General features: G+C 48.1%; 1 protein-coding gene across 1 annotated transcript in view; it reads right to left on the bottom strand.

Moving 5' to 3' along the window:
* Positions 1–22,365, bottom strand: part of ADGRL4 (adhesion G protein-coupled receptor L4) — a 243,151-nt gene that overhangs the window by 54,070 nt on the left and 166,716 nt on the right. Inside the window, exon 11 of the mRNA XM_063939562.1 lies at positions 8,416–8,619. Coding sequence (XP_063795632.1) covers positions 8,416–8,619 — 204 coding nt within the window. The remainder of the gene's footprint in view (positions 1–8,415; positions 8,620–22,365) is intronic.

The raw sequence follows: 22,365 nt of genomic DNA, 5'->3' as shown, positions 1-22,365 counted from the left end.
CTTACTTTGGGTGCATTCAAAGTTTAATTACTGCACTGAAAGAGAACATTAATAGTTATTGTATTTTTCTACAGATAAGTACAGGAACAAGCAGCGGCTTCGCTCTTTCCGTAGGTATAAAAACAAGATCACGGTAAGTGAAAAGAGGTAAGACAAACTAGCGGTTATGTAATCCCTTTCCCCCCGAGGAGAATGAAAATAAAACAAGATAGATGATGCTGTTACCTATTAAGGGTTGTGCAGTCACTGAGATATCACACTAGCAACCAAACAAAGAAACAGTTTGGAACAAAAAACATTCTAAAACTAAAGACTTTTTTTTTCCCTTTTAAATCATAAAGTAACTCTACAGATTATATATCTCAGCCATCAATAGTTTGTTGTTTCAAACTTTACTGCTGTATAGATCATTGGAAAAATAAAAGCTATTTCATTCCACCCCTAAAATGCTGAAGATGGTTATACATATAATGAACCTGATTTAGAAAATATTCCATATATTGGGGTATGCCATGGAACAGCGTCCGTGCTGCAAAATCTCAGGATACACAATTTTCAGGAACGCTCAAGTTAACACTGGAAGGCCTGGAGTAGGAAGATTGCAACTTTAACGAGACATTAACCAATCTGCCCTATGCATATGCCCAAACCAGGGCCGAAACTAGGGGGGGGCTAGGGGGGCAGGCGACCTGGGCGCCGGATTGGAGGGGGCGCCGAGACCCCCTAACACCCGCCGCGGCACTTTTAGACTTTGAAACCCCCTTCTCCCGAGTGCCCAGCTCGGGGGGCGGGGTTTCGCGGAATGACGCGATTGCGTCGTGACGTCACGGCGCAAACGCGTCATTCCACAAAATTCCGCCGGAGGAGGGAGAAGGGGGAGCCGCGCAGACGAGGAGGGAGAGGCGGCTGAAGAGCGGCGAGAACCGCTTCAAATGTAAGTCAGCCCCTCTCCCTTCCTCTCTCTCTCTCTCTCTCTCTCCCTCCACCACCTGCCGCAATGTGTAAAATGGGGACCTGTGCCTGCTGTTTCAGATGTATTACACAAACACCTGCCGCAATCTGTAAAATGGGGACACTTTTTCCTGCCGCAATGTGTAAAATGGGGACACTTTTTCCTGCCGCAATGTGTAAAATGGGGACACTTTTTCCTGCCGCAATGTGTAAAATGGGGACACTTTTTCCTGCCGCAGTGTGTAAAATGGGGACACTTGCCAGCGTACTGTGTAAAATGGGGACCTGTGCCTGCCGCAATGTGTAAAATGGGGACACTTGCCAGCGTACTGTGTAAAATGGGGACACCTGTCTGCCGCAATGTGTAAAATGGGGACACTTTTTCCTGCTGCAATGTGTAAAATGGGGACACTGTTTCCTGCCGCAATGTGTAAAATGGGGACACTTGCCAGCGTACTGTGTAAAATGGGGACACCTGTCTGCCGCAATGTGTGAAAAGGGGACACTTTCCTGCCGCAATGTGTAAAATGGGGACACTTTTTCCTGCCGCAATGTGTAAAATGGGGACACCTGTCTGCCGCAATGTGTAAAATGGGGAATGGGGACACTTGCCTGTCGTACTGTGTAAAATGGGGACACTTTTTCCTGGATATGAAATTTATGTTAGAAAAGGCAATTTTTCAGGTAAAAAAGTTCTGAAAGAGATATATATATATATATATATATATATATATATGTAAATAATATTTTTACTCATTTATTTATTTATTTTAATTTTTTTTATTTATTATTTTTTATTTTATTTATTTATTGTAAAATATATTTATTTATTTTTGCGGGGGGGGGGGGGGTGGTAGGGGGTGTCAAATGACTACCTTGCCCCGGGTGACAAAAATCCTAGTTTCGGCCCTGCCCAAACTCTGAACAAAGTAAGTATGATTTGGCAAACCCACCCTGGTCCTCCCAAGCATTCCCCGGTTTCCAGCACTTTTTTGATGAAGCTGCCAACTGTACTGTTTTTGGAAGGACAGTCCCTATACAAAAATACCTCGGAAGAGTCATAGCTTAAGGTGCACAAACACTAGTGCGATTTTGCCCAACTTTATCCTATTTCGATGCATCGGGCCAAGAAATCGGATGAAAAGTGGCAAATCACAGGTCAATCCAATCCGATGCGAGGTCCCGTGCTCATCGGATCAGAGGCTGTAGTATAGATTTGTCGGATCTGGTGGCCTACGGCAGCCTGGGTTGGAATCACATACAATACATCCATACAATACAACCAGGCAGTTCAAGGGCAACGTATGTGACTTCTCCCCTCGGAGAAGTCACACTAGTGTATGGCCACCTTCATTCTGAAGAGAAGTGGTAGGAGTTAGGGTTGGCCATCAATCTTTCATTGATGGTTTGTGGCCAATGTTGATGGTTTCACCATCGAAGGGTGAGGTCTGATGCCACAAACCATCGATGGTTGGGCACCTCACATGTGCTGACTATGGCCACACAACTCTGCGATTGGATCTCCAACACTGTGTGGCATTAGACCTACCTCATTGATGGGGAGGCAATCAATAATTGACCGCAAGTCATCAATGGTTGCTATCCAACAACCAATATATATATAAAGTGCTCCCTACTGAAAAAGAAAATTTTGTTGTAGAACTTTCTACTGGTTCTGGATAATAGTAATGCAGATCTTTAAATATTAACAGGAGTTTTCACAGTGTGTAAGTTTGTATCTGGCATCTGCTACAGAACATAACTCGGAACATTATACAATTCAGGCAAGTTTCCATAGAAATGCAAGGAATAAGCAGACTATAGGATAGCTCATTGCGAATCCCCTGAGGGGTGAATAAACATTAGTTACTGCTGCATGGTGCCTAGTGAATATTACCACCTTCCAATATTTAAACAATAAAACAAAAGCAATTATTCGCGTGCGCGTCGGTTCCTGAGAATTCAGTGTCACACTAAGGAATAGATTTCCCCTGGCAAATCTGCAAGATCTCGTTTAAATACATATACTGTACATATGCTAGGGAATGTTATTGCTTTTCTAGAGTAGGACTAAAGTCAGCAGGTTTTACTGCAAAATTGGACTCCACCGGGCAGAGCTGGGAGGTGCCGACACCAGTTGTGCTGACCCAAAACAGTCATTGCTTCTATGCCATTCTTTCACATATACTGTAGTTTCCACAGATGACTTAAACCTGGCACGTTGGAGAGGGTCATTGGTGAGATTGGGGTACAGGAGGCAGTGAGCATAGGACACAATACAGACGGTAAGGGGACGCCTCGAAGTGTATCAACCTATGTCGACATTGACACAAAATCCCCCAGAAAAACTCAAGTCGGTATTTTGACATGTCAGCATTTCAACAATGTGAGGGGACGCGGTACACTTAGATGGTGTCCATGTTGACCTATGTCGACATTGACGCACAAAACCCCCCAGAAAAACTCAGGCCGGTATTTTGACACGTCGTCATTTCAAATGTCGGTATTCTGACTATGTCGGCATTTTGAACATGTTGCCATCATAAATGTTGGTATTTTGACTGTGTCGGTATTTTGACTGTAGGCCAATGGCTGTCGCAATTATGACCATTGGCATAGTATCCGTCAGTAAATCAACTGCTACCCCATGCAATATTACCATGAGGATAAAGTAATTAAAGGGTAATTCTACTGAATCTCATAAGTTAAATATTAAAGAATACTACAAGCCTGGCGTCTGGTATTTCAGCTGATTTGGTGGGTTCAATATATGGTTCAGCAATGTCTCTGCGCCCCTGCCTGCCGTGCGCTGTCGGTGGAGCCATGCCATACTGTAGCATCTAGAGGAGCATCCCTGACCACACAGCAGTAATGTCCCCAATCCTGCCAAGGGTGGAGCTTGGAGAGCGGCAGACGTCAGAGGACACCCTACATTGGGCGGAAGTCTATTGTTTAAGGAACATCACCCTAAATTGAATTTTTAAAGTCTTGAGTATCTGTATTCTTTAGTTAATGTGCAGATTAAATCACTGACATCTCAAAATGTGACAATCAGAAGAGATTCACTCACCATAATAACATTGTATCCATCTACTGACTCCCCCAACCGGGGCCCGAATTCAGACCTGATCGCAGCAGCAAATTTGTTAGCAGATGGGCAAAACCATGGGGGGGTCAGTCTGGTTGTTCGCTCGCTAGCAGTTTTTAGCAGCTGTGCAAACGCTATGCCGCCGCCCACTGGGGAGAGTATTTTTGCTTTGCAGAAGTGCGAACGCCTGTGCAGCAGAGCGCCCGCAAAATTTTTTTGTGCAAAACAAGACCAGTCCTGCAGTTACTCTTCGTGTGCATTGATTCTAACGATGTTGGGATGGCTTTTGACGTCACACACCCGCCCAGCATTCGCCCAGCCACGCCTGCGTTTTCCCCGACACGCCTGCGTTTTCCTATGCACTCCCTAAAAACGGTTGGTTGACACCCAGAAACGCCCACTTCATGTCAATCTTCCTGCATTGTGCCGTGCGACTGAAAGCTCCGCTAGAACCTGTGCAAAACCACAAAGGACTTTGTACCCATACGTCGCGCGTGCGAATTGCGGTGCATACGCATGCGCAGAAATGCAGATTTTTAGCCTGATCGCTATGCTGCGAACAACGGCAGCTAGCGATCAACTCGAAATGACCCCCAATGTGCACTGCAGGTGGTGCAGATGTAACATGTGCAGAGAGAGTTAGATTTGGGTGGGTTATAGTGTTTCTGTGCAGGGTAAATACTGGCTGCTTTATTTTTACACTGCAATTTAGATTTCAGTTTGCACAAACCCCACCCAAATCTAACTCTCTCTGCACATGTTACATCTGCCCCACCTGCAGTGCACATGGTTTTGCCCAACTGCTAACAAATTTGCTGCTACGATCAAGGGGGTCATTCAGACCTGATTGCTCGCTAGCTATTTTTTGCAGCGCTGCGATCAGATAGTCGCCGCCAATATGGGAGTGTATGTGTGCGATCGCATGTGCAGCTGAGCACTACAAAAAAGATTTGTGCAGTTTCTGAGTTGCTCAGAACTTACTCAGCCGCTGTGATCACATCAGCCTGTCCTGGCCCGGAATTGACGTCAGACACCCGCCCTGCAAACGCCTGGACACGCCTGCATTTTTCCTACCACTCCCAGAAAACGGTCAGTTGACACCCAGAAACGCCTTCGTCCTATCAATCTCCTTGCGATCGGCTGTGCGAATGGATTCTTCGTACAATCCATCGCCCAGCAATGATCCGCTTTGTAGCGGATACGCACGCGCAGTTCTGACCTGATCGCAGTGCAGCGAAAAATCCTAGTGTGCGCTCAGGTCTGAATGACCCCCCAAGTCTGAATTAGGCCCTGGGAGTCAACAGATTGTCTGTGTATTGTCTTATAATACACAAGTTAAAGGATACATTTATATGTTTTAAGAACAACTGGATATTAATACAATACTGTGAATGGCAAAATATCACACAATACAAACATCACATACATAATATATAACTTATAAGTTATTATATTTTATAGACTATAAAATCTTATAATAATATATAATAAAGGTAGTGCAGTTCTGTGATAGTACTTAATTGTAGTTATATCTTAGCAGCCCTCCCCTCCCCCCCCCCCCCCCCCCTCCTTTGGTTGAGATGTGACTTTTTAACATTTGCTACTGTATATTGGTGGTCATTCCGAGTTGTTCGCTCGGTAATTTTCTTCGCATCGCAGCGATTTTCCGCTTAATGCGCATGCGCAATGTTCGCACTGCGACTGCGCCAAGTAAATTTGCTAAGCAGTTAGGAATATTACTCACGTTTTTTTCATCGTTCTGGTGATCGTAATGTGATTGACAGGAAGTGGGTGTTTCTGGGCGGAAACTGGCTGTTTTATGGGAGTGTGTGAAAAAACGCTACCGTTTCTGTGAAAAACGCGGGAGTGGCTGGAGAAAAGGGGGAGTGTCTGGGCGAACGCTGGGTGTGTTTGTGACGTCAAACCAGGAACGACAAGCACTGAACTGATCGCACTGGCAGAGTAAGTCTCGAGCTACTCAGAAACTGCACAGAGATGTCTTATCGCAATATTGCGAATCTTTCGTTCGCAATTTTAAGATGCTAAGATTCACTCCCAGTAGGCGGCGGCTTAGCGTGTGCAATGCTGCTAAAAGCAGCTTGCGAGCGAACAACTCGGAATGAGGGCCATTGTTATTCCTTTATGTAATACATAATATTGTATTCATTCATATTTTGTTCATTTGCAATTATTCTGTTGTTGAGGCACTGGGGTTACGTGGTACTTGCACCGATTTTTTTTTTAAGTCTTACTTTTAATTCTTATGCAGTAACTATTGTAGTTCCAAAATCAGAAAGAATAATATCAGCATCTGAGGTCCTGTCCAGGCTACGGAAGCTTCCGTAAATCTTATATCAACTCTTCATAGAAGAAATAGAGTTTAATTATTATTATTATTATTATTATTATTATTATTATTATTATTATATATTAAATGCATGATTGTGCCTAGAAATATACAGCTTCTAAATAGAATCCACTAATTGTGACAACTGTTCTTTTTGACCTTTTCTTCATTTATTTTAAGACTTTATGCTGTCTTATGTGTTTGACCAATATGAAATAGAATGCATCACTTGCTTCCAACTAAGGGGGTCATTCCGAGTTGTTCGCTCGTTGCCGATTTTCGCAATGGAGCAATTAAGGCAAAAATGCGCATGCGCATGGTACGCAGCGCGCATGCGCTAAGTATTTTAGCACAAAACTTAGTAGATTTACTCACGTCCGAACGAAGAATTTCCATCGTTGAAGTGATCGGAGTGTGACTGATAGGAAGTGGGTGTTTCTGAGCGGAAACTGACCGCTTTCTGGGAGTGTGCGGAAAAACGCAGGCGTGCCAGGATAAAACGCTGGAGTGTCTGGAGAAACGGGGGAGTGGCTGGCCGAACGCAGGGCGTGTTTGTGACGTCAAACCAGGAACGAAACGGGCTGAGCTGATCGCAGTGTAGGAGTAAGTCTCGAGCTACTCAGAAACTGCTAAGAATTGTTTAATCGCAATTCCGCTAATCTTTCGTTCGCTATTCTGCTAAGCGAAGATAAACTCCCAGAGGGCGGCGGCCTAGCGTGTGCAATGCTGCTAAAAGCAGCTAGCGAGCTAACAACTCGGAATGACCCCCAAAATTAGCGCAGTTGCAGGGACATGTTACGTGTATCGATTATCGATCAGGCCGTTTCGCAGGGAGCGCAGTTCCCGCAAGACAACCTCCAAGAACCTTATGTGTGCTATGCGTCTTTGTTAATAACATTTTTTGTTAATATATCAATGAGACGTCCAGTGTTATGTCTTCTCTTGCCAGCTACTTCTTGCTGTGGGCGGAGAACCCCCGTAGACACTGACACATAGGCAGGAGTTCCAACTTAAATGGCCCCATAAGTTTAATTTCGTGGATTTACTTATGTCCACTCCTAACCCAGTGCTTCTAAATCTCGCCTCTCAAAGCAGACTCACAGTACAGGTTTTAAGTATTTCCATGCTTGAGCACAGATGACGGATTCGCAAGTGTACTGTATGTAGTGCTGATGTTTGCGCAGTTGGAGGACATTTTTCTACTGTATCTGCATCAGAGTTGCACTGTGCATGTGGATGTGGCGCAATGATCTTGCAACGGCGTTCGTAGTGTGGATTAGGATGCAGAGTCATTGACAGACAGTAACCGTTTGTGGGAGATAACCAGTGGGAGGTAAAACGCAGGTGTGTCGCAACCTTTTGTGGGCGTGTCACAGGTAGTAACCTTGTATTCAGACGCAGTGGCGCTAGCCCTGGTAGGCTGCGAGGTGCGGTCAGTGTGCACTGGATAGTGTGTCTTTGTATGCAAGAAGTGAATCTGTGATGCCGCTGGTGGGACAATTCCTAGAGGCTGTGGTATTAGAATATATTCTCAGATCCACCGCGCAGAAAGACGCAGAGGTGACGGTCATAGCATCCACCTCTCAATCAGGTCCTGGACGCCAATCGCAAGATCAGCGTCCACCTCCTGACATGCTGGGGGTCGCCCAGCACAGCACAAGCCCACCCAGCGTATGTGACGGGCCGCCTCCCCATGCGTCCGCAATTAGATTGCGGTTGCATCAAACTAAGGTAGATCACATGGCAGCTCAGCCTGGCTGCGGACAGAACAAATGGATGCGGCCACTGCATACGGACGTGCATCTGAGTCCATCTCTTAATCAGTCCCTTAGTCGTGTCGATTTAACCACCTTTGCTCAAGCACGGATATCCTGAAAACCTGGACTGTTAGTGTGCCTCGAGGACTGTGATCGATTCGCGGTGTCCTAAACCACAGGTACGTGTCTTACAGTATACAAAAGATTAATAGCGAATAACTTTCCTTTCTCACACAGCACATCCGCAGGCGTGTAAATTAGCGGCCACGTACCTTATTTTTGGTCATATTTATCCCAATGAGAAAGAGCAATTCTGCCAGGAACAGTGCGCAGCAGAGGTTTTTGTGAATTGTTGTCCTGGTGCTCTGGATCTCGCTGAAGAAGAAGAATGTAAATATACACAGGGAGAGACAAATCAGCGAAATGATTATCCCAAACTGGGTAATTCTTGTTAGGATGCTGTGATGAGTGGACACCTAGAGGAAGCAAACACAGGAAATAAATAAAACGGCGACGATCTTAGCTGGCGAGCTGACCTCCATTTAACTACTTTGACAGAAATATATAATTAGCAGCCGGATACCGCAGACTCGTAGACTGGTAATAATAAGGTTACACCTTTTCTCAGGATTTGTATAGACCTTGAAAGCTGATATAACCTATGCGCTGTGCAGAGATAATAAAACAGCTCTAGTACTGTCTAGTAGAAGGCACAGGGACTTGTGACCCCCGGGCCCTATAATCGCTCGCTGTCTGTGTTCCCTCTGCATTTATGCGATGCATGCAAGCCTGTCTATGAACTACTGCGTGATTCATACTTCTCATATCATGTCCAGGATCACGTCGCTGTTGTTCTGCGGAATCTGGACATGTCACTTATGACTTGTGATTGAGGCTCCCTGGGCCGGATTGATTTTAATATTTTCTTGTAGCTGTGCCTAGCGGCCCAGAGGCGGGCAGAGGCGATCTGCCCAGATGATAAGATTGAGTTGGTTTCTTTTTCATTTGCACAATAAATAGACTGAGAAAAGCTATAAGCCGCTCATAACTTTATTGTGATTACATAAACCTTTTCTTTAAGCTAGCTTATCACTAAATAAAACCACACCACACACTGAAATAAAGACACGGACACAGTAGCTGGAGTTAAAGGTCAGACGATGTTTATTAATCGCTGACCAACTCTTTAAACTAATAATTGAGGCCGAATTAGAATTGAATTGAATATATATTAACTTTAGTTTGGAGGATGGCAAACAGAAAACCGCTGCCAAACACCAGCACCCGTCACCTAGATGACAAACCACCAAACCAAGGAGGGGAGTACACATACCCCGCCTCCTTCCCGCATAACCCGCATTGTGCTGGCCTTACCCCTCTTTCTCTGGCAAACGTTCGGTTCCCGCAGGGGAACGTCTAAATGTCCAACCGCAAGAAAAGGACACACCTGCCGTCCATTTAAAGAGGGAGCCCCACAATGACCACTTATGCCTGTGTGACAGCTGGTTGGCAGCGATTTCCCGCCAATCTGGCTTTCAATAGCCCACAGCAAGAACAAAAAACGTAGACGCATTCTGGGAGGGCGGGCGGGCATAAACTGAAAGGCAAGAGGGAGTCTAGCAAGATGGCCACCCCCTATATACTAACCTAAGACCCTCCTCTTCATCCTGATGCACAACCCCTTAAACCAATAGGAAAAAACCAACTGGGAAAACTGATCTGCCTAGCAACTGCTTAGTCATTTAACAACCAATCACAAAAAGTTGATCGCTTATATGGCCTCAGGCTTATGCAGCCTTCAGCTTATCTAAGCAAAGACTACAAGCCACTATTATATCATAACACACGGTGTAGTGGTCAGCATTACTACTTCCCAGCACTGAGGTCATGGGTTTAATTCCCAACATGGCCCTAACTGTGTGGAGTTTGTATGTTCTCCCCGTACTTGTGTGGGTTTCCTCCGGGTACTCCGGTTTCCTCCCTCAACCCAAAAATATACTGGTAGGTCAATTGGCTCCCAACAAAATTAACCCTAATGAATGTGTGTGTGTGTACATGTGGTAGGGAATATAGAGTGTAAGCTCCACTGGGGCAGGGACTGATGTGAATGGGCAAATATTCTCTGTAAAGCGCTGCGGAATATGTGTGCGCTATATGAATAACTGGTAATAAATAAATAACACATTCTCTGAGGTTTCTGTCGGCCACTGCGTGCGCTATCCCTGCGCTGTATGGAATCAAGATTAATTTATTATCATCTCAGGACTGCAGAACTAGGAATTATTCCTGAAGAAGATCATGTTACATGAACTGCCCAATAATAACATTAGTTATCATTATACATATTTTATTCCATCTAAATCCCTACTCCTCAGAAGTGAGAAGATCCCTATAACAGTGACGTGCGGTGAGGTGAGGCAGGTAAGGCAGAAGCCCCTCCTGTCAAACCCCAGTATACTCTAGAGTTTTGACTGTAAAAATTATAAGAAACATACATATTATAAATATATCTTCTTTGCATTATTCTAATAATTTTTATAGTAAAAAATATGGAGTATACTGGAATATGACATGTGAGGTAGTGCCTCATGCCTCACGTGCCTCACCGGACTGCACGTCTCTGATCAAAACTCACCAAATTTCCATCAGTATATGCTGCTGCACCATTGTATAAAGCCCACATGTACCCTCGGGCAGTGGCGTACCAATAGCCCCCGCAATGGCTTAGAAGCACTGAGTGGCATGTGGGTGCTGGGGTTCTGCGGGGGCTATTGTTACGCAACTGCCTGGACCTAGAAAAACTTCTCTGCAGTCCCGTCGCACCTGCCCCCATTGAAAAAGTTATTTTCTAAAATGGCCGCTGCCTCAGAGGAGACAGTTATTAAGGATGCTAGATGAGGTGGCGGCCATTTTGGGAGGGACATTTTTAATGGGGGCTGACGTGACAGTGCTGCAGACCAGCGGCAGGACCCAGAGGGGAGAATCCACCGACAATGAGCAGGACAGGTGTAACAGGACCACAATCCCCTGACTAAGAGCAGGTACCATGGGATGGGGAAGGGGGGCTAAAAACTTTTTGGCGGGGGTGCCTTATTTATAGTTATGCCACTGCCCTCAGGTACATATATGTGTGTGTAAATCTGGCTCTGATACTAGCCAGTGCCTCCGCAGCCATTTATCTCACTGCAATGCCCTATAACACCTCTTGGAACCGGCAATGGTCCGAATTGTTTCTTGAACTGGTCTGATGAATCAGAAAACAAATTTTAAAATTCCCCCTGAAATGTCTGTGACTTTACATCAATGAATGAAGATAAATTCGGGAAAGTTGAAGTTTACAAAGTTAAAAAATTTAAAATCTTACTGTTGAAAACGAAAAACCCACTAACTTGAATAGAAGAGAAACCGAATGATCGCTACAAGGAGGAGATAGTTTAAATATCTAGAATGGGGGCTGGGATAACGGTGCATCACATGACTTATCCTGCCTATGGTGTGGAAGGGGGTGTGCAGGGCCGGCTCTAGGCATGTTCGAATAGAGCGGCCGCGCAGGGCGCCACCCTTAATGGGCGCCGCCATATTCGAAGCTGGAGCCGGCCCCGTGCAGCATTGGCCCGGCCGCGTGTGCGCTATGCGCGCTGCCGGTGATTAACGTCAGACGCCGGCGCAGCGCGCATAGCGCACACAAGTGGCCGCCCGCACCTGGACCCGGACCCGCACTCGCCCGGCCGCACTCCCGCACTCGGACAGGCTCAGCAGTACTCCTCCCCCTCTCAGCGCCGCAGGTATTGGGGGGGGGGAATTAATCTGGTACTGTGGGGCATATCTGGCACCGTGGGGGCATTTTTGGCACACTGGGGGCATATCTGGCACACTGGGGGCATATCTGGCACACTGGGGGCATATCTGGCACTGTGGGGGGGCATTTCTGGCACTGTGGGGGCATTTCTGGCTCTGTAAGGGCATATCTGGCACTGTGGGGGCATATCTGGCACACTGGGGGCATTTATCTGGCACACTGGGGGCATTTATCTGGCATACTGGGGGCATTTATCTGGCACTGTGGGGGCATTTATCTGGCACTGTGGGGGCATAACTGGCACTGTGGGGGCATATCTGGCACACGGGGCATATCTGGCACTGTGGGGGGCATATCTGGCACTGTGGGGGGCATATCTGGCACTGTGGGGGCATTTCTGGCTCTGTGGGGGCATATCTGGCACTGTGGGGGCATATCTGGCACACTGGGGGCATTTATCTGGCACACTGGGGGCATTTATCTGGCACACTGGGGGCATTTCTGGTACATTTCTGGCTCTGTGGGGGCATATCTGGCTCTGTGGGGGCATATCTGGCTCTGTGGGGGCATTTATGTATTTGGCACACTGGGGGCATTTCTGGCACACTGGGGGCATTTCTGGCACAGTGGGGGCATTTCTGGCACAGTGGGGGCATTTATCTGGCACTGTGGGGGCATTTATCTGGCACTGTGGGGTCATTTATCTGGCACTGTGGGGACATTTATCTGGCACTGTGGGGGCATTTATCTGGCACTGTGGGGACATTTATCTGGCACTGTGGGGGCATTTATCTGGCACTGTGGGGGCATTTATCTGGCACTGTGGGGACATTTATCTGGCACTGTGGGGGCATTTATCTGGCACTGTGGGAGCATTTATCTGGCACTGTGGGGGCATTTATCTGGCACTGTGGGGGCTTTTCTGTATCTGGCACTGTGGGGGCATTTATCTGGCACTGTGGGGGCATTTATCTGGCACTGTGGGGGCATTTATCTGGCACTGTGGGGGCTTTTCTGTATCTACATATCTGGCACTGTGTGGCCATTTATGTATCTGGCATTGCTGGGGGGCATGTCATGTGTTGCTGGCACTGCTAGGGGGCATGTCATGTGTAGCTGGCACGGCTGGGGATCATATCATTTAGTGTTCCCGCTAGGCGTTTGTGGCTAGGCAATGTGTCTAACGTGCGCTGCCTGGCGCAAAGTGTCTAACGTGCTCTGCCTGGCGCAAAGTGTCGAACGTGCTCTGCCTGGAGCAAAGTGTCTAACGTGCTCTGCCTGGCGCAAAGTGTCTTACGTGCTCTGCCTGGCGCAAAGTGTCTAACGTGCTCTGCCTGGCGCAAAGTGTCTAACGTGCTCTGCCTGGCGCAAAGTGTCTAGGAGGTTCTACCTGGTGCAGTGTGTATTAACTGCACTACTGTGTGGTGTAATGCGAATTACCACTATTATGTGGCCACGCACCTTCCCCACGAAGCAACGCCCCTAAATTTTTGCTGTACCATGTAGGTAGATGAGCAACAAGCATTACAGTATGTACATCATTTTGCCCTCCTAACTTAAAAATGTGCCCTCCCTGCCCTAAAAAGTGAACACTATCGTGTAGCTGGCACTGCTGGGGGGCATATTGTGTGTAGCTGGCACTGCTGGGGGGCATATCATGTCTATCTGGCACTGCACATTGTGTATCTGACACTATACTGGAGACATTATGTGTATCTGACACTATACTGGAGACATTGTGTGTAAGGAACACTACTGTGGCTGTTATGTGTAAGGTTGCTAATTGTGTGCGTAGAGGGGGTGTGAAAACATATTTATTTATAGTCTAATAATATGAAGTTATGAGACCACGCCCACTTTCCAAGAGGCCACGCCCACTTTTCCTGGAACGCGCGCGCCGAATGGGGGGACGCTTTTACATGTTTTCGCTCAGGGTGCTAGTAGGCCTGGAGCTGGCCCTGGGGGTGTGTCTGTGTTGGACTTTATTTAAATGCCTGGGCTGTGTGCCAAAGCCTCTTGTTTCCTCTCTTCTCACCGTCCCTCCCTTATAGCTTTTGTTGCGTGGTGGTTGGCTGGTTTGAGGAGGGAAAGAACCGCGGGTCACCAGTCCGGGTGCAACCATTTATTGTGGGTGTGCTCCCTTCATTAGCTGGTAGTCGGCTGCGCCACCCTGACAGGGGACAGTATCAAGTTGTAAGGTGGAGTGGATACCCTTTGTTGTGTTATAGTATAGGCAATATCCGCCTACATTGCATGTTGCTGGTTGTTATAGTGCATTGTGCTGATTATTACTGTCCTTTCTTTGCCACCATACTCTCCCTTAAAGATATAATCCATGAATGAAATGAATAAATAGCTATCAGTTCTGCCAAATGTATGTCTCTGTAACACAGCAGACCTCACGGGCCATAAATAATTTGAAATCACAAATATGTATCATCGTCAAGTGGAGATTGGACTGAGAACGGAATACAAATACGTGATTGGGATGCTGGCAATCAGAGGACCAACAGCGGAATCCTGATGGTGGGGATCTCAACAGGAGTTTGAAAAATATACTTCCCCTCTTCCCCTACCCCTCCCTTCCCGCAACTAAACCTAACCCTCCCTCCCCACAGTCTAACCCTAACCCTCTCTCGCAGCCTAACCCTAACCCCCCTCCACCCCGCAGCCTAACCCTAACCTCCCTCCACCCCGCAGCCTAACCCTAACCATCCCTGGTGGTGCCTAAACCTAACCACCCTCCCCACAGCCTAGCCCTAACCCTCCCTCCACCCCGCAGCCTAACCCTAACCATCCCCCTGCAACCTAACCCTCCCCTCCCACAGCCTAAACCTACCCCTCCCCTCCCAGAGCCTAACCCTATCCCTCCTCCCACAGCCTAACCCTAACCCTCCCCCTGCAACCTAACCCTCCCCTCCCACAGCCTAAACCTACCCTTCCCCTCCCAGAGCCTAACCCTATCCCTCCTCCCACAGCCTAACCCTCCCCCTGCAACCTATCCCTCCCCTCCCACAGCCTAAACCTACCCCTCCTCCCACAGCCTAACCCTAACCCTCCGTCCAGCCCACAGCCTAACCCTAACCCTCCCTCTGCAACCTAACCCTCCCACAGCCTAAACCCTCCCCTCCCAGAGCCTAACCCTATCCTCCTCCCACAGCCTAACCCAAACCCCCTCCACCCCGCAGCCTAACCCTAACCCTCCCCCTGCAACCTAACCCTCCCCTCCCACAGCCTAAACCTACCCCTCCCAGAGCCTATTCCTACCCCTCCTCCAACAGCCTAACCCTAACCCCCCTCCACCCCGCAGCCTAACCCTAACCCCCTCCACCCTCCAGCCTAACCCTAACCTCCCTCCACCCCGCAGCCTACCCCTATCCCTCCCCCTGCAACTTAACAATCCCCTCACACAGCCTAAACCTACCCCTCCAAGAGCCTAACCCTATCCCTCCTCCCACAGCCTAACCCTAAACCCTCTCCACCCCGCAGCCTAACCCTAACCCCCCTCCACCCCGCAGCCTAACCCTAACCCCCCTCCACCCCGCAGCCTAACCCTAACCCTCCCCCTGCAACCTAACCCTCCCCTTCCACAGCCTAAACCTACCCCTCCCAGAGCCTATTCCTACCCCTCCTCCCACAGCCTAACCCTAACCCCCCTCCACCCCGCAGCCTAACCCTAACCCCATCCACCCTGCAGCCTAACCCTAACCTCCCTCCACCCCGCAGCCTAACCCTATCCCTCCCCCTGCAACCTAACCCTCCCCTCCCACAGCCTAAACCTACCCCTCCCAGAACCTAACCCTATCCCTCCTCCCACAGCCTAACCCTAAACCCCCTCCACCCCGCAGACTAACCCTAACCCCCTCCACCCCGCAGCCTAACCCTAACCCCCCTCCACCCTGCAGCCTAACCCTAACCTCCCTCCACCCCGCAGCCTAACCCTAACCTCCCTCCACCCCGCAGCCTAACCCTAACCCCCTCCACCCTGCAGCCTAACCCTAACCTCCCTCCACCCCGCAGCCTAACCCTATCCCTCCCCCTGCAACCTAACCCTCCCCTCCCACAGCCTAAACCTACCCCTCCCAGAGCCTAACCCTATCCCTCCTCCCACAGCCTAACCCTAAACCCCCTCCACCCCGCAGACTAACCCTAACCCCCCTCCACCCCACAGCCTAACCCTAACCTCCCTGAACCCCGCAGACTAACCCTAACCCCCCTCCACCCTGCAGCCTAACCCTAAACCCCCTCCACCCCGCAGCCTAACCCTAAACCCCCTCCACCCCGCAGCCTAACCCTAAACCCCCTCCACCCTGCAGCCTAACCCTAAACCCCCTCCACCCCGCAGCCTAACCCTAAACCCCCTCCACCCTAACCCTAAACCCCCTCCACCCCGCAGACTAACCCTAACCCCCCTCCATCCCACAGCCTAACCCTAACCTCCCTCCACCCCGCAGTCTAATCCTAGCCCACCCTGGTGGTGCCTAAACCTAACCCCCCCTCCCCACAGCTTAACCCTAACCCTCACCCCCCATTGCTTAACCCTCACCCACCCTCCCCATAGCCTAACCCTAACCCCCCCTCCCCCCACAGCCTAACACTAACCCCCCCTCCACCCCGCAGTCTAACTCTATCCCTCCCTGGTAGTGCCTAACCCTAACACCCCCCCCCCCCCCTCCACCCCGCAGTCTAACTCTAGCCCTCCCTGGTGGTGCCTAAACCTAACCCCTCCTCCCCACAGCTTAACCCTAACCCTCACCCCCCTCCCCTCACAGCCCAACCCCCCCCCCCCCCCTACCCCCGTAGCCTAATCCTCTTTTCCCCCCTCCCATCCCATGGACTAACCCTAACAGTCCCGGGCATTCTTATGATAGGGATGCCAGCTGTTGCCATTCCAGCGTCAGCCTTCATCAGGATTCCATGGCACCAAAGCATACTGGCCTACTACTGTCTGAGATAAAGCTCTGTGACTGACAACTAACAAAGTTAACACCTAAAATATCACACTATTAAAAAAGTCTGTTTTACTTAGACAAATTCATATAGCATAATATAAAAAAAATATATAATTTTTTTATATCACTGAATCGTCTACAAGGATATAGCAACTCTCAAAAACAGGCCTTGGGAATATTAGACCCGTCTAAATATTAGACAGGTCACATGACTATTATTAATCAGGCCTTATGAATATTAATTAAGCAGTACCACGGCGATGTCTCTGATCACTGGCCCATGAATGGATGCCTAGACGTTTAGCCCACAATGTGAAAGAAGAAAAATTACAAAAAACAAAAACCATTTTTTCATCTTTCCCACAAAATTAGAAACTGTTACATGTATTCTACACAATCTAACAGTATATGTATAAATAATGGTATATTAATTTCTACTGCTACTAAAACTAATAAAAGCACAGCCTGAGCCAGTAAACGTGAATAAATGCCAACTCATATTCGCCATTGTGAAGAACTGAAGGAAAATACTAATTAATTAGCATGTTCTGAAATAATGTAACATGACATGAAAAATATTAATACAAAATGGCTGTATACACCTCAGTGATTTCATTTTATGAGAAGGCAGCAACTAAACAACTGTGACCAAGATTTTGATTTTGATTAAAAATTCATCTTGACTTAACATGCAATAATGAGCACAGTAAAATAGAGTTGTAAACTAATTTTAAGTCCAAATTCATTATGATCCTTAACATAACGATATTAATTTAGAACCAGTAGTGGCAAGTTTTGAATAGGCATGCCAGGCAAGTGTCTATGGACTCCTGGTTTAGGGCAAGTGCATGTGAGCTCCTGGTTTAGGGCAAGTGCCTATGGGCTCCTGGTTTAGGGCAAGTGCCTGTAGGCTCCTGGTTTTGGGCAAGTGCCTATGGGCTCCTGGTTTAGGGCAAGTGCCTGTGGGCTCCTGGTTTAGGGCAAGTGCCTGTGGGCTCCCGGTTTAGGGCAAGTGCCTGTGGGCTCCTGGTTTAGGGCAAGTGCTTGTGGGCTCCTGGTTTAGGGCAAGTGCCTGTGGGCTCCTGGTTTAGGGCAAGTGCCTGTGGGCTCCTGGTTTAGGGCAAGTGCCTGTGGGCTCCTAGTTTAGGACAAGTGACTGTGGGCTCCTGGTTTAGGACAAGTGCCTGTGGGCTCCTGGTTTAGGACAAGTGCCTATGGGCTCCCGGTTTAGGACAAGTGCCTGTGGGCTCCTGGTTTAGGACAAGTGCTTGTGGGCTTCTGGTTTAGGGCAAGTGCCTGTGGGCTCCTGGTTTAGGGCACGTGCCTGTGGGCTCCTGGTTTAGGGCAAGTGCCTGTGGGCTCCTGGTTTAGGGCAAGTGCCTGTGGGCTTCTGGTTTAGGACAAGTGCCTATGGGCTCCTGGTTTAGGACAAGTGCCTGTGGGCTCCCGGTTTAGGACAAGTGCCTGTGGGCTCCCGGTTTAGGACAAGTGCCTGTGGGCTCCTGGTTTAGGACAAGTACCTGTGGGCTCCCGGTTTAGGGCAAGTACCTGTGGGCTCCCGGTTTAGGGCAAGTGCCTGTGGGCTCCCGGTTTAGGGCAAGTGCCTGTGGGCTCCTAGTTTAGGGCTAGTGCCTGTGGGCTCCTGGTTTAGGACAAGTGCTTGTGGGCTTCTGGTTTAGGGCAAGTGCCTGTGGGCTCCTGGTTTAGGACAAGTGCCTGTGGGCTCCTGGTTTAGGACAAGTGCCTGTGGGCTCCCGGTTTAGGACAAGTGCCTGTGAGCTCCTAGTTTAGGGCTAGTGCCTGTGGGCTCCTGGTTTAGGACAAGTGCCTATGGGCTCCTGGTTTAGGACAAGTGCCTATGGGCTCCTGGTTTGGGACAAGTGCCTGTGGGCTCCCGGTTTAGGACAAGTGCCTGTGGGCTCCTGGTTTAGGACAAGTGCCTATGGGCTCCTGGTTTAGGACAAGTGCCAGTGGGCTCCCGGTTTAGGGCAAGTACCTGTGGGCTCCCGGTTTAGGGCAAGTGCCTGTGGGCTCCTAGTTTAGGGCTAGTGCCTGTGGGCTCCTGGTTTAGGACAAGTGCCTATGGGCTCCTGGTTTAGGACAAGTGCCTATGGGCTCCTGGTCTAGGGCAAGTGCCTGTGGATTCTATTGGAAGCCGATGAAAATTAGAGACTCAAAAATGTTGAACTGGTTCACATTTCCATCAAATTACACTGTTTCAATGGCCACAAATGGGGTTCAGTATGATATCCCTGCAGATGGGATAACGGCGGAAACAATCCCGACGTAGGGGAGGTAAGTATGTTCCCCCCTGTCCCCTACCCCCTTACCTCCCCCTGGTGGTGCCTAACCCTACACCCCTTCTCCGTAGCCTAACCCTAACCTCCCTTCCCGCGCAGCCTAACCCTAACCCCAAACCCCCGCCGGCCCTAACCCGCCCGCTCTTCTTATGCCCGGAAGCCAGCTGTCAGGATTCCGGCATCAGTATTCTGACCCTCTCGGGAATTCTGACGGGTGTCGGTATCCGGCGTCGGCATTCTGGCTGCCGAGATCCCAACAAGCGGTATCTTAACTGCATCCCCTCAGCTACTGACCCTGATTACAACCTGCCATTACAAATTTGCAGAGCGCGCTCAAGGTTCGCCAATAGCCCTAATTTACAGCCCCCATACTTAGGCAGGGACTGTTGTCAATGATTACATATTCACCGTACAGCGCTGCATAATGCAATGGTATTATATAAATAAATGATAATAACAGTAATTCAAAAAGCCCAGTTACATTGAGTAAGAGGTATTTTTATCAATGGGTTGTTCAGGCCGTAGTGTTTGGTGTCCTTTGTCCAATCTATCAGTGGGGTTAATGCTGGTGATAACCGCGCCAGCTCTAAATACCGTGGCTCCAGCTGCGGAAAATATTTTATTGTTGCAATAAACAGTTTCTCTTTTTGATTTAAGGCAACTAATTAAAAATAGGCCCCTAGGGCAACTCTATTCTCAGAGATGGGTCTCAGGAACGGCCGTATAGAGCTCAGCGGCAATGTATCTACACTCATCTCTCCTCGCACGCTGCACAGGAGATTGGTTAGCGCACAGGTTCTCAAACTCAGTCCTCAGGACCCCACACGGTTCATGTTTTGCAGGTCACCTGCAGATTTTTAAAATGTTACAGTTGGTGATACACAGTGCAGCTGCTGGGTGACATGGAAAACGTGAACTGTGTGGGGTCCTGAGGACCGAGTTTGAGAACCACTGGGTTAGCGCAATAAGCTATAATGGGGGTAATTCAGACCTGATCGCAGCAGCAAATTTGTTAGCTAATATGCAAAACCATGTGCACTGCAGGTGGGGCAGATGTAACATGTGCAGAGAGAGTTAGATTTGGGTGGGTTATATTGTTTCTGTGCAGGGTAAATACTGGCTGCTTTATATTTACACTGCAATTTAGATTTCAGTTTGAACACACCCCACCCACATCTAACTCTCTCTGCACATGTTACATCTGCCCCACCTGCACTGCACATGGTTTTGCCCATTAGCTAACAAATTTGCTGCTGCGATCAGGTCTGAATTAGGCCCAATGTGCGCAGCCGGATGTTGCAGCGTCGCATCGTAGATAATTGAACTATAAGAAATGCGTTACTCTGTTAGATATAACGTTCTTATTTCCCTGGCTTGTTTGATTCTAATTTGCATGATGTAGGCAGAGGAGGTCATTCATAAACCATTGCTATCTGTAGTACAGTACAATATTATTGCTGTACAAATGAGACTATTTTTCCTCCGCGAGTAAAAGTGGGCGCCTCCGCTATCCTACACGCTCTGGCGGAGACACTGCTTTGTGTAAGCATCGGGCTGTGGAGGGAATGTGCAAATCAGCAAAAGTAGTAATGGGATCCCACAAGGAGACTTGCAATCTTATTTTGGGCAACTTCTTAATTAATTTGAACACTCCTAAATTAGCGCTCGTTTGATTCTTAATCACGTCTGCTATAACCACTATAGGGACCATTCTGTTACATTTTTCCAGTGCTTGTGAATATCGAGAGATATATATATATAAAATTTAGGCACAGCAAAATAAATGAACGGCAAAACCAAAGATAGATTACTCATTCACTTCACTGAGTCTTCTCAAATCCATTTCTATTAAGCACGAAGTAATCTCTCCAGACACCAATGAGAAAATAATATGACGTCGGTGATTGGGTTTTACTTGATCAATAATTACAGAACAGGAAGAACTATCATTTATTAAAAGCGCCACATACGGAATAAGGCGATGAACGAGCGGACGTCAGCAGTCTCCTATGGAGCTGGGCAAGTGGGTGAAACTCATTTCTCATGGCCAGAGACGGAAGCAATAGTAAATTTGGTCTGTTAGTGGCGCTCTTTGTTTTATTTGCCATTGAGATGTACTAAGCTTTGGAGAGAGATAAAGTAACAACCAATCAGGACCTAACTGCCATGTCACAGGCTGTGTTTGAAAAATGACAGTTAGGAGCTGATTGGTTGGTACTCTATCTCCAGCGACTTTATCTCCAGCCAATGCTTAGTAAATAGACCTCATAAACTACTAACCAGCAGATGTCAGATGGGACAATGCAATGTACAATTCAGTGCGGTAACAGCAACCCTGTAATTGTGTCAGTGTACGGTAGATTGTGTAGTGTGTACACGGACACAATATAATGTTACATCTTATCAGTCCGACACTAGATCCCCAGGTTGTCACAATGTGTATGCGCACTGTATGACCAACCGTCACATTTTAAAGATCCACGGGTGACCGGGAAGAGTGTGGTATGGAAAATCTACAGTCATTAGATAAGTCATTGCGTCAACCCCATATGGTCGACAGAGTCAAACGGTCGACAGTATCAAAAGGTAGACCATAGAAAAGGTTGTACAGGTAGGGTCAAAAGGTCGAAATGGAAATGGCTGACACAAAAAAGAACGACACATGTTGTTGTTTTTTACATTGTTTGGGTGTCATTTTGCATGTTTTATCATCTTGGACCACAATCATTGGCCCTCATTCCGAGTTGTTCGCTCATTAGCTGCTTTTAGCAGCTTTGCACATGCTAAGCCGCCACCCTCTGGGAGTGAATCTTAGCTTTGCAAAATTGCGAACAAAAGATTAGCAGAATTGCGAATAGAAATTTCTTTGCAGTTTCTGAGTAGCTCGAGACTTACTCCTACACTGCGATCAGTTCAGTCAGTTTCATTCCTGGTTTGACGTCACAAACACACCCAGCGTTTGCCCAGCCACTCCCCCGTTTCTCCAGACACTCCCGCGTTTTTCCATGACACGCCTGCGTTTTTCCGCACACTCCCATAAAATGTCCAGTTTCCGCCCAGAAACACCCACTTCCTGTCAATCACACTCTGATCACCAGAACGATGAAAAATCTTCGTTAAGCCGTGAGTAAAATACCAAACTTTTGTGCTAATTTACTTGGCGCAGACGCA

This window comes from Pseudophryne corroboree, chromosome 9 (assembly GCF_028390025.1).
Source record: "Pseudophryne corroboree isolate aPseCor3 chromosome 9, aPseCor3.hap2, whole genome shotgun sequence".
NCBI classification, from domain to species: Eukaryota; Metazoa; Chordata; class Amphibia; order Anura; family Myobatrachidae; genus Pseudophryne; species Pseudophryne corroboree.
The sequence above is the reverse complement of the archived record's forward strand: the minus strand, read 5'-3'. Positions and strand labels throughout refer to the sequence as shown.